At 45.6% G+C, this 17,020-nt stretch overlaps 1 protein-coding gene across 1 annotated transcript; it reads right to left on the reverse strand.

Annotated features, from left to right (window-relative positions):
- Positions 1-8,559: 8,559 nt before the first annotated feature.
- On the reverse strand, positions 8,560-16,672 carry PIF1 (PIF1 5'-to-3' DNA helicase). Its single transcript, XM_069862147.1, has 12 exons — positions 16,229-16,672; positions 14,852-14,957; positions 14,652-14,777; positions 13,598-13,751; positions 12,957-13,071; positions 12,775-12,881; positions 12,223-12,362; positions 11,443-11,549; positions 10,990-11,077; positions 10,243-10,388; positions 8,837-9,028; positions 8,560-8,709 (listed from the first exon to the last, which is right to left on the reverse strand). The coding sequence occupies exons 1-12, from the start codon at positions 16,670-16,672 to the stop codon at positions 8,659-8,661; spliced, it is 1,776 nt and encodes a 591-aa protein (XP_069718248.1). The 3' UTR covers positions 8,560-8,658.
- Positions 16,673-17,020: the final 348 nt, after the last annotated feature.

Raw genomic sequence — 17,020 nt, forward strand, 5'->3', positions numbered from 1 at the left:
CTTCAGCTGGTGTACAGGGAAAATATCTAATAAACTAAAGCTAAGTAAATTTAAGATTGGTTAGGTAAAAAATTCTTCCAAATGTAGTTAAAGAAACTGGATGTGAACGTTTGCAGAGCTTTTGAGGTGGAGATTGTTTGGTTTTTTTGAAGTGCAATGCTTAGACCCGTTGCATCTGTGTTGATGTGTGTGTTTCAAGGATACCGTACTCATCTTTCAGGGAAGGAGGTTAGAGGTTGCAAAAATAAACTCATCCAAATCAACAAGGAATCTATCACTCTTCCCTTCTCTTTGTGTGACTTCGATGGGCATAGTCATAGAGAGGTAGTCCTTCATCCTCTGAATAACCAGAATATAAAACAGAAGGCATCACTCAGGGCAAGAATTCAGACTTGATGGTCTGACACAACATGGCAATTCTTACAGCACTACTAGCAGTTCATTTCCATACCAAGTCCTTCAAATAGCTAGATAAGTATTCCACTTTCCCTCAGATATCTCTGCCAACAGCACTTGCACTGCATGCAATATTTATTACATCCTTCAGGCATTCCACGTGACTTGTCTCACAGTGGCATCTGTACGGGTCCAGGTGGATGTCACATCCCCTGAGAGGTTATGAAAGAACCCCTTGGCAAAGGAGCTCCAAGAGGCAGTCAAGGTATTAAGCATCAAAATGATTAGTGGGGATAGCACTGAGACTGTGAGATATAATGAGTTGGCTCTGGGAAAATACCTATTCAGGGCAAAAATTAAGACACAGCAGACATTCCATATTGAGGAACAGTCTGGCACACTGGTAGCTAATGGATTGTTAATGTTTAGTACATTTGTAGAATGGAGCATAAGGAAACAAGCCTCCATACTGCTTATGAGCTGTAGAACTCGCTTTTGAAAACCTTATTTGATAGAAAACAATGGCAGCTTCCACCCTGCTACTAGAGTTTATGCAGCTAAAGTAGACAGTGAAGTTTTCTTCTGGCAGTATGTCACTCACAGCATTTAAGATCAAAATGTGCACTCTCCCCCTGCTTTTACCATCAATTATCTCCTCTTTAATGAAGAGAAAGAAAATAATCCTACTCTTAAAACAGTGAATGGAACAGCAGCTCTTTACTTCGGAGTGTTCAATAATATCAGATCAACTTCTCTTCCCTCTAAAAGAAGAGTTGAGTTTTCAAGTGCATTCTCTGAGCAGTGTTTTCTATCAAAATACTTGTTAAGCAGCATTATTTTCCCCTCAGTTGTTGGAAAATATGCAAAACAAATACTTAAAAAAATGTATCTGTCTTTTTGCTAGTGAGAACGTACTGATTTGGGGATTTAGCAGAAGTAAATTCTCTTTGAAATATGGACAGGTCTCTGACTGGAATTCCAAAATAAACAAGGAACTGCCAGCCAAACCCTAAAGAAAGTTAAAAACAGATATAAACTGGTTATCTCCCCTATCAGCATGCTAAGCAAAGAATTCACTTTTGATTTCAAGCAAACATTTCAGAGAAATCAAGATGAGTTCTTTATGAACCCAGAGGCAAAGCCAAAATATGCTCCATCAACCTTGCTCTGGAAATAAAATGAAAGGGCTCCATACTTGTAAAAGTAAAGTAGAGCCTTTTGAAGTGGAGGACGCATTGCAGAATCTAAACTCATTTCCTCTGAAATATCCTCTCCTCCCTTTAGGCTCCATACTGATTGTTACCTCTTCCCTTTTGGTTAGTTTTATCAAGTTGTTTGTGCCTTTTTCACTCGTTTGGACAGAAATCTATTAATACATAACAAGTCATTGGAGACATATCATCATCATATCATGTATCCTATTTGTCTAGATGTAGCACCTATCTTTTGTCACTTCTCAAATGTCCTAGAAGCACCTTTTTCCACCCCCTACTCCCATCTTCAAAATGACCATTGTAGCAAAGCATACTTCATAAGTGCCAAAAAGGATATATCAAAGCATGCTGGAAGATTTTCTTCTGTTCTGAAAAGCTGTCTGCACTGTAGTCTGGACAGTTTGTGAAATGTAACCACCCCAAGCCATGAATGTTTGGGGTGTACCCTGTCATCATCTCATTGGACTGGTGAACATCTGACAAGGGTTATAGTCCTTTGGCTGCCTTCACCATAATGCTCCCTAATGGCTTTTGAACAGACTGCATGTCTGTCTGGTGCCCCAAGGTGAACTGACAAACTCATTCTGTGGCAGAGAACATGGCCAGCAGCTCCTTTTCAAAGTGAGCTTAACTCCCTTCTTTGCCCATCAAAGCTCTGCAAGCTCTACCGAAATGGCTTTGCCTCAGTGCTGCTCCCAGCCCTCCTTCCTAGGCATTGTGACCACTGCTGCTATACTTCCAGCCATTCCACAGTGACTTCTGCTGCTCTTTCAGATGCTTTTCAATCATCTTAGATCTCTTACGGAATCATAGAATAGTTTGGAGGGGACCTTGAAAGTCATCCAGTTCCAACCCTCCTGCCATGGGCAGGGACACCTCCCACTGGATCAGGTTGCTCCAAGCCTCGTCCAGCCTGGCCTTGAACACCTCCAGGATGGGACATCCACAACTTCTCTGGGCAACCTGGGCCAGTGCCTCACCACCCTAGGAAAACATTTCTACCTAATATCTAATCTAAATCTCCCCTTTTTCAGCTTAAAACCATTCCCTCTCATTTAATCCCTGCACTCCTTGATAAAGAGCCCCTCTCACTCAGCCCATCCTCGTGTGGGAGGTGTTCCAGCCCTCTGATCATCGTCATGGCCTTGTCTGGGCTCACTCCAACTATCACAAAGCCCCACAGGTCTATTGAATCGGGAAACATACTTGGTAACTATTCTGAATCTATTGCCTCTGTGTGCCTTGAGCTGGACGTATTCCTAATGATTCAGTTTCTCTGGTTCTAGACAGAGTCCTTCAGATGTCATGTGCTCTCTTCAGTTTTTGACATAACCTTCACCTTAGCTTGATATCCTGCCCCTAGCGCCCCACTTCGAGTTGTTACGACTTGGTATGGTGCTGAAATTTTTCTTCATCCAGGCCTCCTTCTGCTGCAAGAAAAGCAATGTCCAATGCAGCCTTCACGCTTTATGTTCCCTCCAGCCCCAGTTTCCATTGACAGTTCAATGCCTCTTCAGTCACACTGATAGCCACAAATACTTTTGTTGTTTGGGGTTTTTTTTGTTTGGTTGCCTTTTTTTTTTTTCTTTTTAAAGACCATCTCCCAAAAGCCATAGCAAAAGTACTCTAGGGGATACTACTTCATTTTCATATTAGCGCCCCGATCCCAAAACTTAGCACTCTAAGATGATCTATGCCTTCTGGAGGTCCTGAATGTGTATTACACTTACGACTTCTTGCTTGATGTTTCAGATGTGTTGTATTTCATAGAGGTCCTTGATGACACTCCCAGGATAAGTGTCAGAATCTGACAATCATTTCTTTTGACAATATTTCTAGTAAAATAGATAGGTCATCAGAAACAGTATTATTGACCTTGTGCTGTTTTGAGATCTGAGAGCGCACAAGGCTACGCAGCAATCTGTCAGAAGTAATATTCTATCTCTAGCACAAACTAGAAATTGTTTGTACACTGAGTGATTTCTATCCTTTTTTTTACGAAAATGTATTTGTCCAAAGTTTAGCTGACAGCAATAATTACGGTTAATAAAGACAAAGGGGCAATATTTTACCAAAGTTTGTTATTTTGACCTAAATGAATCATCTGATGTGTTCTATTTTAAGTGTGGATTCTGTGTTAAAATAGCCATATCACAAATGAAATGGCTAAGGTTATTGTAAGGTCTCTTTCATCTGGAGAGAAGACGTGAAAACCAAACTATTTCAAAACTTCCTCCTTTATTATTAAATCCACTCTGGTACCATCCCTCTGCCTAATGCATTATGCATTGAAACTAAATAATAGCTCATTGCTCAGATTCAAAATCTATTTTAAAATTTACTTTGTATTGCAATGTGTCAGTTGAAATAGCTGCTGTAATTATGGTCAAATATTTTATTACAAGGCATCCCACTAACCCAACACAAATATGGAGGTAGATTACCTGGAATGTTTTCACAGAACAACTTGAAGACAAAGATGACCATTACGTACCACTTCCAAGATAAATTACATATTTTAAAAGCTATTTTTTAAGCCAAGTTATTCTTATATTGATCCACGTTTTTTCAATATTTGATTTATTATATTCAAAAAGTCTGTCCAGCCTCCAGCTGGAGATACTAAGAGGTATGTGTTGCTTCACTTCTGTGAATCATTAGCTAATGGAATAATCTTAAGAAGCTTTACTTGTGGTTTTACTTTGATGTTCAGCATCATCTGCAAAATACATCATATCCTCTCTAAGCTGGTATTTGATTATAAGGAACTGCAGATCTTTCAGTAAGCAAAGCAGGATCCAAATTCTTTGAAGACATGGACTAACTCCCAACCCCAACTAAAAGTCTGGGTAAATTCCCCTGTAATTCTCATGGTGGTAATAATAATTTGGAAAAAAACCTAATATTATGTACCTACAGACTTATACAGCCTAGTGACTTGGAGAGAGTAGATGAAAAATGTGATTCATATGTTTAGTCACCAGCCAGCTGACAAAAAGAAAATTATTTTAAGAAATAAGAGAAAAAACCCTACAATGCCAAAGTTGATATAATAAAATCTTACTAAAATTTTTGCCAGTGTTATCTTTATCATAGCTCTGCCTTCTAGCAAAACAGATCGTAATAAACAATTCAGTAAAATCATTACAGGCTTAATTCAGTTGTCCACACAGAGGCATGTGGTATATTTAAGATGCTCTATGGGTCTCCCTAACCCTCAGGCTGCCATCCCAGAAGACCTCTCATACGTTCTCAGGTGACAGCCCCCTTCATCAACACCATAACAGATTTTAAAACAATTCAGATAGATAGTGCAGTATTCAATAATTATAACTGAAGAAGATTCATCTTAGACTTGTTATCAACTTATTTTCCTTATATAACCAGATTTCTTGAATTATAGAATGGGCTGGTTTGGAAGGGACCTTAAAGCCCATCCAGTTCTACCCCCTGCCATGGGCAGGGACACCTCCCACTGCACCAGGTTGCTCAAAGCCTCATCCAACCTGGCCTTGAACACCTCCAGGGATGGGGCATCCAGGACTTCTCTGGGCAACCTAGGCCAGTGCCTCACCACTCACACAGGAAAACATTTCTTCTTAATATCTAATCTAAATCTTCCCTCTTTCAGCTTAAAACTGCCCCTCCTCATCCTGTCCCTGCACTCCCTGATCAAGAGCCCCTTCCCAGCTTTCCTGTAGCCCCCTTTAAGTACTAGAAGGCTGCTATCAGGTTCTCCCCAGAGCCTTCTCTTCTCCAAGCTAAGCAAACAAAACTCTCTCAGCCTGTCCTCACATAGGAGGTGCTCCAGCCCTCAGATCATCTTTGTGGCCTCCTCTGCACCCAGTCTAACAGATCCATGTTCTTCCTGTGTTGACTCAAGAACTCCAGGTGGGATCTCAGGAGACCAGAGTGGAGGGGCAGAATCCCCTCCCTCACCCTGCCGGTCACACTTGTCTTGATGCAGCCCAGGATACTGTTGGTTTTCTGGGCTGCAAGAGCATATTGCTGGCTCAAGTTGAGCTTCTCATCCAGCAACACCCCCAAGTCCTTCTCTCTGGGGCTGCTCTCAATCCATTCTCCATCCAGCGTGTGTTTGTGCTTGGCATTGCCTTGACCCAGGTGCAGAACCTTATGTACTAGTCACTAGCTTAGCTAAAAAACTGCCATCCAACATCCTTATAATCTGTAATAGAAACAAGCATAAAGTCATCATACAGGAAATAAAGAGGTAGAGATTTTTACAGATCTAAATGCAATCTCTAGTAATTTGGGTCTTTTTCTTATTCTAATAATAGAACTGCTTAGGCTTAGCAGCAGAAGACAATTGCATGTCATGGAGTGGCATAATACAAAATGAGAAACTTAATATCTGTGAGAAAAATGACATTATTAGCATTCAGAGCATAGCCTATAACATACCGTATTTCCATTACTTAAGAGTAGCATTTGTTTGATCTATTCAGAGTAATTCTGGATAGGAAAATTTAATTCACGGGCACAATCTTATTACAGCATCTAAGACCAACAGGACTATTGCTGCCTTTCCTGCCCACCACAGGACTTCTTCGTGCAGACTGCAAGGATACAGTCATGTGCAATTATTAGGAAAATGTCACGTAAAGAATAAGAAGGGACTTAAATCACTGTACAAAGATTTAAATTGGAAGCTGCTAAGGTTTTAATAACACTTTGCATATGAATTATGCTTCCAATAACACACAGATGTATTATGAAGCTTTAGCAGGTATAGAGCAGTTTCTTATGGTTTAATGTATTTGAAAAGAGAATGGCTGTATTTTGTAGTAACAGAAATACCAATTATGAATCCAATGTGTAGTTTAAGCCACTTAATTATAGCTGCAGTTAATTTAGGGCAAACCCAAAACAGTTAAATGGTTTTACTTCAGTTTTTGAAAGTGGAGAGACAATACTCATTTCCTCATATTTATTGGAGGACAGTAGTGAACCCACAGCTGCAGTGCTGTGTGTCCTCTAGCCACGTGTCTTGTTTCTGCTGGACTCCTGCAGGCCACCTCTTCCCTCCACCTTCCACCACAAAAGATGATGTTACCTCCATCACTGGCCATTTCCCTTTCTACCCACCGCAGTGTCTCTAGCCGTACCTCTGTATCCCCGGATATCCAATCATGAAAAAGTTCCAGGCATCTACAGGAGAGGGCAGGGATGTAATTTTGAAGGAAGTGAACACACTGGATGCCCAGTGCAACAGATTCCCAAGCCCATGTGTCGGTGGGAACTGGTGAGGTCAGGACTTCCCTGTGCTGATAGGGCTGGTTCCAGTGGATTCCAATTAATTCCAGCCAGTTCCACAGCAGCCCCACTGCAGGGCACAGCTAAGCTCTGGCAACAGATCTAAGAAGGGGAAAACACTGCATGGCTGTAAGGAAGGAAGAAAAACACGTGAGAAATGAGCTCTGCAAGCAGCCAGGTCAGAGGTGGGGGAGCAGCTCTGGTGCAGAGACCCACCTGCAGCCCCTTGAGAGACCATGGCAGAGCAGATTTTTTCCTGAGGGAGAAGATCCAGCCTGTGGAGAAGATCCATGCTAGGACAAGGGAAAAGCGGGATATCTAGGTTGAATAAGCTGAGAGCCACAGAACGTCCTGAGTTGGAAGGGACTCATGAGGATCATCGAGTCCAGCTCCCATCCCTGAACAGGACAACCCCAATACTCACTCCATGTGCCTGAGGGTGTTGTCCAAATGCTTCTTGAATAGAAAAAATAAACCCCACGTAAAAAAATACATTTTGAAGTCCCACCAAAAGTCTGCTTTCTCTTACATGAACCACTGGCTAGTCAGCATCCTTCCCTGGCTTTAAGGAGAACAGCTGCCAACAAGGAGCCTTCAACTCTCTCAAACTGCAGAGGCTTTGTTACAGAGACATTAGCCTGCAAGAGACTAATTCCAAGAGGATGTTGATGTTTCACACTACCACATGTTAAACATTTAAAACTATACAAGTTACTTAAAGCTTAAGTGGTGTGCTAAAATACAAGACCAAAGTTTCTCCTTTATTAAGGCTTTAAAAAAAGAGTATATTTCAGCCTTTGCCAAAACAGGTGATGTTACAGCTCACTTCACACACCCTTGACTATTATTCCCTATTGCACATTCAACTCCTACCTCTCAGTCAGACGTGTTGTCTCCAGCAGAAACTACCGCCCCCCCACACCCCATTTAAGTGAGTCTCATGCTTAAACAAGAGAGGTTCCCACAAGCACCCATCTTTTCCTCACTCCCTTCTTCCCAGTGGAGTAATGGATCGTCATTATTCATCCCCATAATCATGGGTATAAGATGTAGGGCTTGTTCCTCTTTTTAACAGCTCATTTCAAAAGGTTAAAAAAATAAAATTATATCTTGTTGTACACAACCGACTAATGAAAAGGCTACGTATCAGCATAACAGGCACTGTATAAAACTCTTCGTTCTGCTTGTGAATGAAGTTATGCAAAACTTCCTGATGTTAAACATCTGGAAGGCAAGGACACGCCAGCATGCTATGAAGTGATAGCCTGGCTTCTGGCAGCTCCTCGCTTGCAGGAAAATTGAGCCTGTGTATTCCAGATACTCCACACTGATTTTCCTTCTGTCAGCAGCTCTTGTGAGCAGGTCTAATCCATCCAGGCAAAGAGGACACCTTCTATGTCTCAGCCACGGTATACTTAAAGAAAAACACACAAGGTTCAGTCTGCATATGTGGAGAATAAAATACAACCAGGCAGAAAGGATAGAACTGTAGGAAGGTCCCTCAGATATGTCCTTGTTCAGTCATTTCATTTGCTGGAGTTGCATCTGTGACATGGGAGAACTCAAGACTGTGAGCCCAGAAAGGGGCTACAGAAGCCTTCCAAATTTCAGAGGCACGAGGCAGGGAGAATTCTACACGTCTGGAGTCAGCTGAATGAAGGTAATGTTAAAAAAAATTCCTTGGAGTTTATCCACATTATCAGATACACACAATGCAAGATTGGTGCAACACAGCATTCCGTGCTGTTGCCTCACAGAGGCTAGAAGAGCCTTCTTAGCTGCATTTCCAGTTCTCCTTCTCATCTGATTGAGAGTGTAGGGAATCCTGGGGAGGAGGAAAGAAAAAAAAACCAAGAGACTCTTGTGTGCACACTTCACCTTCAGTCTTTACTGCAAGAGAAGGATTAAAGAACCTCAACCCTCCCTTGAGCCAGCATGAGATTTTTCTTTACCTGGGTTAGAAGTTGATGACGTCTCAGCTGCCTGTAGAACTGCAACACAGAAGGATCAGCTCTCACCACTTTTGGGTCAAAATCCAGAACACGGAGACCTTCAAGGCTGCGAGCTCGGGAAAGGGCTACATAAGCCTGCCCACTTTCAAAGACACGAGACAGGGAGATCTCCACACAATCTAAAGACATGCCCTATCAAAGACAGGGAGAAGCTTGTAACAAGACAAACAAAGAACATTGTGCTGTATCAACATTAACCTGTGCTGCGAGTTAGACATGGACATCAGAAAAAAATACTGGACATCAGAAAAAATTTTTCACGGAAAGAGTCATTGGACACTGGAACAGGCTGCCCAGGGAGGTGGTTGAGTCACCTTCCCTGGAGGTGTTTAAAAGATGGGTGGACAAGGTGCTGAGGGGCATGGTTTAGTGGTTGATAGGAATGGTTGGACCCAATGATCCTGGGCGTCTTTTCCAACCTGGTGATTCTATGATTCTGAGTCTGTCGTCCTCAGTGTGCAGTTCCATAAAAACAGAGAATGGTCCATGCTTGAATATGTAATTGATTAAAAAATGGAGGTTTGAGAAGGGGAAGAAAGAAAAGGATGGTTTTGAACAGGCAGGAAGTCTCTAGCAGGCAGTAGGATCCGACTCCGATTAGCCTCTTGTGTAAAACTCCACAAATCCCATATACCCAATGCAGTGCAGAAAGAAATCCTGTGGGTTTTATTTCTAGTGATTAACTGAAGTAGTAGCCAGGCTCAAGCAGTGCTCAGACAGACCATCCAAGACAGTCTGGGTTAGGCCTGGCCAGCAGCAAGAGACGTGCCAGGCAGCAGCAGAATTTACAGCATGGACTGTTTTGATCAGTGACGTGGGAGCAAACCCACACATCTCTTAATGAGAGACGTATCTACCAAAGAGTATGAAGTCTTCTAGAAAGGTAGGAACCATATTACTTAAAATGAAAAAAACCCATCACACACATCTGAAGGGAAAGTCCAGCCCAAAGATCCCACCTGTGACTCCTGCACCATCCTCAGGTACACTGCAAACCTCAGGGTCACTAACAGTGACGGCTGTCAGGGAAACACCACCCTGATCAACCCACCACAGTCAATAATGACAATTTATAGTCCAGCACCAAGTATGCCGTTAGCAGCCCCCTTATGGAAACTCTCGGGTCACAGACGGGTGAGCAATACTGCTATAGACAAGCATCACAAACACAAGAAGAGGTGCTGCCTTCTCTGCAGCGAAAGACACACCTAGCCTAGAGCTCCCAAGCTCTCCCACAACAAAGTCCTTTCAGTTTTCCTTCCTGTTTTACCAGCAATGTAAGTTCACTCAGAAAATAAAGTTTATGGTGGCATAAAGGTCTAAAGGCAGCTGTATAAAACACTCACCTGACTCTTGTGAATGGAAATGGCCCATGCCAATTTTAAAGGCAACTGTTGACGACTCAGATGAATTCCTGATGGTCCTTTGATGACCCATTTTTCCATTTTGATGACCTGTGTGACCCCACAGAGAAATCTAACCTTAGGCAGCCCTGTAGGAATAAGAGTAGGAGAGAAACATGGATGTATACCTGATACTCAACAGCCAGGAAGACAGCAGCCCAGGAACATTTTTTCCCTCCTCTTTCCCTATGTCAGTCTTTCCTGAACTGTAGGACTGCATGAAAAAAAAAGAAAATCCCACACCAAAAAAGCAAAACCCACACATGTAAATAGGATGTCCTGAAATTATATTTGTGACCTTCTTAAGGAGGAGAACTAAAGTCGGATAACTTATCAACGCAGAGAAAAATACCCACTGCAGGTAGCAGAACATTATACTCCCAGAAATACAAACCAAAACAAAACTAGAAAAAAGACACCAAGCCTTGCTTCAACAGAAGTAAATCCAAATGGGCACACACATCTAGAGAATAAAGACAAGCAAACACAAGAGGCCCTAGAGAGAGCTCCAGGTGATGCAGTGCACAATATCCCAGCTCTCATTGCAGAGAAGACCTTCTCCCTACTTTTCCTGGCATTAATCTTATCAGGCAGTAGACGAAATCAACAAGTCAACAGCAGTTAATGATAAATTGTTTTTGTTTCCCCCTCTCCCCACCCATCCCTCAATAAAAGATCAAATTTACTTACCCTTCTCTTCACTTTCAAATCCTACAACAACTCCTCGTGCTCCATTCACCAGCCCTTGAGATACGTCCAAGTTCTTAGCTAGCATCACCTACAGAGAAAAAGAAAAATCCCTGAGTGCACTGGCTTTATAGCCTACTCAACCATCCCCAGCTCAGCTTCCAGTCAGAAAGCATAAGCATAGCAGGCTCATGTGGCCACAGCCACATCATCCTATCATCCTATTGCAGGATACAATGTCATCTCCAATTTGATTGAAACTATTCCATGGCCTTTCCTTCAGTCCTCTGATTGGATAAGATTCCAAGCAGAAAGGATACAAACCCTAAGCTGGGGGCTTCTGTTGACCTGGCTGTTCTACACAGAATCTGCATTCTATAAATTTACCTGCCATTCCTTTATTTTTTATGCCATTTGATGTGCTGGTCTTTCACAAATGTACGTACACTCACTCACCTGAGCTCCGAGCTTCAGCTCAACTCTACCACCCACAGGACACTGAGCATCAATCATCTTCACTAGCATTGGGTCGCTGTCCAGAGCCTCAAAAGTGTGCACGTCTCCTGTTAAGGAAAGACGTGACAAGTTGCTGCCATCGAACATATTTGACACAGCATTGCAGGAGGCTCAGCACTTTTTTCTCTTCCTCTTTTGATACCTATTCTGCTCTGCTGGTAGGACATCGTCACACAAGCCTCATCACAACTAACAGCACAACACTTACTATTGTGTGCCCCCAAAATATCTCCCAGAGCATGAGAAGGATCAGGAATCAAAGACCAGCAGGAAACAGGAACTGAGCAGTCACCAGTTGGAGCACATGAACAGTTTCACTCGTTGCCAACACTACATCTCCAAAAAGGACTAAGGAAGAATCTGAGACCAGAAATAGGGAGGTAGAAATAAAATAGCCCTTAATTCAAGTTGTGGCTGCATAGAGCACAGCCTTTCCAAGATGCTATAGAAAGAAGCAGCAAGGACACGGAGGCAATAATGACCCACCTTACCCCACAGCAAGTAATGAGCTCACTGCCTATTACACACCAAGAAATAACAGTGTGGATTTTTAAGTAAAAAGCTGTGAGGTTTTTCCCCAGGCTGCTCAACTCCAACATGCACAGCCTAGACTGCTGCTGCTGTGCATGACAACACCAGTTCCTCCTGACACCGCAGAATCCTTCTTGCATCCATGCAAAGCTGAACTGCAAAGCCAGAGGTTTCCTCCCAGTAGTTCACCTGACAGCTGTTGCAAGCGTCTCTCATTAGTTATTTCTACATCATCTTTATGGGTGCAGAGCCGCGTAGCCAGGATCCCATCACGCTCAGACCTGTTAGTAGCCGTCTGCATCAGCAGCCTGGTGACCTCCTCCGTGCACCTGGTATCCAGGAAAAGGCAATTATTATTTAAAGTGATCAGGAACAAGTCTTTAGCAGCAGTAACCTGTACACAGATGGATCAGGCTGTGCCCCATGCCTCTAGAGAGGACAGAGGATGATAACTACACAAAGTTGGAAAACGGGACAAGTGTGTCCCCCAGGCCCACCCTCGCCACGGCCAGCCTGGGATGCATTGCATCCATTAGCAGAAATTGCAGAGGGACCCTACAAAAGGTCCTTCTTTAGCAGAGGAGCACACATGGCACCTGCTTACATTAATTAAAGCATTCATAGTCATCATCCCCAGCCACATACTCCCGACGGAGCAGAAGGAAGAAGTGATAAACAGCTCTTTCCTCTGCTCCATCAGTAGGGAGCAGGGATTACTAAGTGAGCAGAGTTTCTCCTCACCTGCCTAAACGGACGGCACTCAGGAGTGAGACAAAGGTCCTGTCAGTCTGTCTCCGCACTTCAGTCAGCTCCATGTTTACGTGGATGCATTTCCTCCAGCTTTTTGCCTGGCAAACCATTCTCTTGTTAAAAAAAAGACACCAACTTGTAGTATCAGAAGGAGTTTAGGGACATTTTTGTACCTGGAAGCAGAACTTGGTTTCTTCATTAGACTTGCAGACTGGGGGTAGTTGCAAGAAGTCCCCACAGATGATTAGCTGAATTCCTCCAAAGGGCTCATCCCTTTTTCTCACTGCCCTGAAAAAGAAGGAAGAGAAGAGAAACTTAAGAGTGCCCTCCAGGACCCGGACATAGTCAGATCTCAGAAGTTCATTCTCTGTCATTATTTCAATCATACATCACCTGCAGTAAAAGGTGATTATTCTCAGCTGTGGCAGAAGAACTCTAATAATCAAGCAATGCTATTACAAGGCATTCATGTTTCTTTGCCTATCCACCCCAGGTGTCATTACTAGTTCCTTGGTAGCTGCTATAGTACAGTTGCAAGAGAGAAGTGCTGGGCAGAGCAGCAACAGCTGTATTCTGGACTCAGCCCTACAGACAACTCTTAGCTCTGAAGATGGAAACAACCACAGCTGGGGAGCAGGCATACGACCAAAACCTATCTCAAGATAAACGTCTGCGCACACTTCTGATTCCTTGCTTCCTTCCAGTCCTGTGCCAGTGGTTGCCTTGTATTCACTCACATGACCAGAGAAAAGAAGCAACTTAGGAGTTCAGGGTAACTCATTCCTGTTAGCTGTTTGACCTGATAATCACTCACCTCGCCACTGCCTCCAGCCTGTCGAAGAACTTGCCGTCCACCATGGAGATCTCATCGATGATTAAGTGCTGGCAGGCCAGCCAGTGCTGGCACACCCCTGGCCTCTCTGCCAGCTGAATGCACTGTTCCAGCGGGGCCTTCCCAGAGCCAATCCCTGGCAGGGAAGAGGAGAACAAAGCTTTGGGAAGCTCCTCACTCTTTTGGAAGGGAGCAACAGCTTCCAGTCCCTCGCTGGGAGGCAGACTGATGCAAGAAGTAGTTACAATCACAAAAGTGGAATGTTCTGGTTTGAGCTAAAGTAGAGTCAGTTTTCTAACTTCAGTTAAGTCTCACTTAAGTACCTATTTTTTTAAAGATGCAGACAGTTTTCCAGACAACTTGTTTTCAAATAGCATGGTTTTTTTTCAGACACTGTTCTCTTGAGAAATGATAACGCCTTGTGCTAACTATACTATGTGCTGATGTGTCATCTTGTGTAATCATTTCCATTTGTTTATAGTCTCTCTCCATCTACAGAACCTAAGATCAAGCAGAACAGGTACCGCACCAGTTAGCAGAGATTTGGCTGTTGTGCAGTTCACAGTAACATTAAAGTTAGACCTTAGAAGTAATAGAATATGCATGAGATTTCTGGAAAGCATTAAACGTATGCAGATAGATGAGAAATATATTCTGTAAGCAGCTCTCATCTCATTGGTGAAATTATCCCTCATGCATCTAGTGGTGTAATAAAGGATGCTTGCTTTCTAAAACTCCAAAAATAGTCTTGGAGAGTTTATTTTCCAGCATTTAATGGCCTTAAATTGGAGGGAAAAAGAACTAGATTAGACATTAGGAAAAAATTCTTCATGATAAGGCACAGGTTGTCCAGGGAAGCTGTGGCTGCCCCATCCCTGGAGATGTTCAAGGCCAGGTTGGATGAGGCTTTGAGCAACCCGATACAGTGGGAGGTGTCCCTGCCCATGGCAGAGGGGTTGGAACTGGATGATCTTTAAGGTCCCTTCCAACCCAGACCATTCTACAATTCTACGGCTCTTGGTCTCAAGACCATTACCTGCGAAGGCATGGAGAGTGGTGCCCCCGATGTGGCAAGCCGCCACTCCCGTGCTGGCTGTAACATAGGTGCTCTTTGGAGGGAGGGAGCCCACAATCCTCTTCAGCAGGAACGACTTCCCAGTGCCTTGGAGGAGCGAGAAGCAGTCAGTCAGCATCGAGGCTGAAGGACTTTACCCGGGGACAACCCAGACCCCTCACCTGCGCAGCCAGTGAAGAAGATGCTCTGCCCACTCCGCACAGCGCTCAGCACCGCCTCCTGCTCTGCTGAGAGCATCACCGGGGGCCGCCTCTCCGCACGGGGCACCTGCAGGAAGGATGGGGAGGCTGGTAAACGGGACCAAGAACTGCGGCTGATAAGCAGGGACTGGGACCGAGAACCAAGAGTGGTAACCCAGGCTGATAACCCAGGCCAATAACCAGGAATGGTACCTGGGACCTGGACTAGTGACTCAGACTGGTAACTAGGGCTGATAACCAGGAAGGGTAACCTGGAAAGGTGACTAGGACCAGTAACTGGGGCTGATAACTGGGAATGGGTAAGGTAACTGGGTCCTGGACCAGTAACTGGGACTGGTAACAGGAGCTGATAATGGGTAACCAGGAATGGGAACCTGGAATGATAACAGGGGCTGATAACTGGGAATGGGAACCTGGAACGGTAATGGGGGCAGATAACTGGGAATGGGAACTTGGAACGGTAACGGGGGCAGATAACTGGGAACGGGAACCTGGAACGATAACTGGGGCTGATAACTGGGAATGGGAACCTGGAACAATAAAACTGGGAATGGGAATCTGGAACGATAACCGGGGCTGATAACTGGGAACGGGAACTGGAGCAGATAACTGGGAACAGGAACCTGGAACGATAACCGGGGCTGATAACTGGGAATGGGAACCTGGAATGATAACTGGGAATGGGAACCTGGAATGATAACCGGGGCTGATAACTGGGAACAGGAACCTGGAATGATAACTGGGAATGGGAACCTGGAACAATAACCGGGGCTGATAACTGGGAACAGGAACCTGGAATGATAACTGGGGCTGATAACTGGGAACGGGAACCTGGAATGATAACTGGGGCTGATAACTGGGAACGGGAACCTGGAATGATAACTGGGGCTGATAACTGGGAATGGGAACAAGAGCAGATAACTGGGAATGGGAATCTGGGATGATAACAGGGGCAGATAACTGGGAATGGGAACCTGGAATGATAACCGGGGTGGATAACTGGGAACGGGAACCTGGAACGGTAACCAGGCTGATAACTGGGAACGGGAACCTGGAACGGTAACCAGGCTGATAACTGGGAACGGGAACCTGGAACGATAATCGGGGCTGATAACTGGGAACGGGAACTGGAGCAAATAACTGGGAACGGGAATCTGGGCTGATAACTGGGGCTGATAACTGGGAACAACGGTAACGGGGCGGATAACTGGGAATGGGAACCTGGAATGATAACTGGGGCAGATAACTGGGAACGGGAACCGGGAATAATACCAGTTATGGGTAACTGGGATCGGGAATCGGCAGCGCTAACTGCGAACGGGAAGCAGGGCAGATGGCAGGGGCGGGGCCCCGGGCGGGCCTCACCGTGAGGGGCGGGCGGCGCGGGGCCCGCGCGGGGCTGATGGCGGCGAGGGCGGGCGGCGGGCGCTGCCCGAGGCGGGGCGGCCGCGGGGCCGGGGCCGCCAGCTCGTCCCGCAGGAGGCGCAGGAAGCGGCGCAGGGCGTGGGGCGGGCAGTCGGACAGCAGCAGCAGCTCCCCGGCCGGCCCGACCCGCACCGCCGCGCGGCCCTGGGCCCGGAACCGCGAGAAGAGCCGCGCGGCCCCCGCCCGCAGCGCGAAGCTCAGCGCCGCCGGCCCCGCCGCCACCCGCAGCACCGGCTGCCGCAGCTCGTTCCGGCACAGCAGCACCCGGGCCCCTCGCAGCACCCGCCGCCGCGGGGCCGCGGCGCCCGGCACCGGCTGCTCCACGGCCACCGTGCAGCGCAGCTCCGCGTCCTCCATGCGCGAGGAGACGATCCCGCTGCTGATGCTGAGGAAGATGATGCCGCCGCCCCTGCTGCCCCCGCTTCTGCTGCCGACACCGCCCCCGCAGCCCCCGCTGCTGCTAATGAAGATGCCGCTGCCCTCGCTGATGATGATGATCCCGGTGATAATGATGATCCCGCTGCTGCTGATGCTACTGACGATGATGATGAAGATGATGCCGCCGACCCTGCTGTCCCAGCTTCTGCTGCCGACACGGCCCCAGCTCTTGCTAATGAAGATGCCGCTGCCCTCGCTGCTGATGATGATCACGATGATGATGATGATGATGCCGCCCCTGCTGCCTCCGCTTCTGCAGCCGACACC

The sequence above is a fragment of the Phaenicophaeus curvirostris genome, chromosome 8, assembly GCF_032191515.1.
Source record: "Phaenicophaeus curvirostris isolate KB17595 chromosome 8, BPBGC_Pcur_1.0, whole genome shotgun sequence".
NCBI lineage: Eukaryota > Metazoa > Chordata > Aves > Cuculiformes > Cuculidae > Phaenicophaeus > Phaenicophaeus curvirostris.

What these genes read in the sequence shown, in the direction of transcription:
- PIF1 (XM_069862147.1), bottom strand. Translation starts at nt 16,672, where the DNA reads ATGGAGGACGCGGAGCTGCGCTGCACGGTGGCCGTGGAGCAGCCGGTG. An exon ending in CACTCTCCATGCCTTCGCAG is followed by an intron (nt 13,752 to 14,651) that starts GTAATGGTCTTG and finishes CTTCCCTGCCAG; the next exon opens with GGATTGGCTCTGGGAAGGCC. An exon ending in ACGCTTGCAACAGCTGTCAG is followed by an intron (nt 11,550 to 12,222) that starts GTGAACTACTGG and finishes TTTCCTTAACAG; the next exon opens with GAGACGTGCACACTTTTGAG.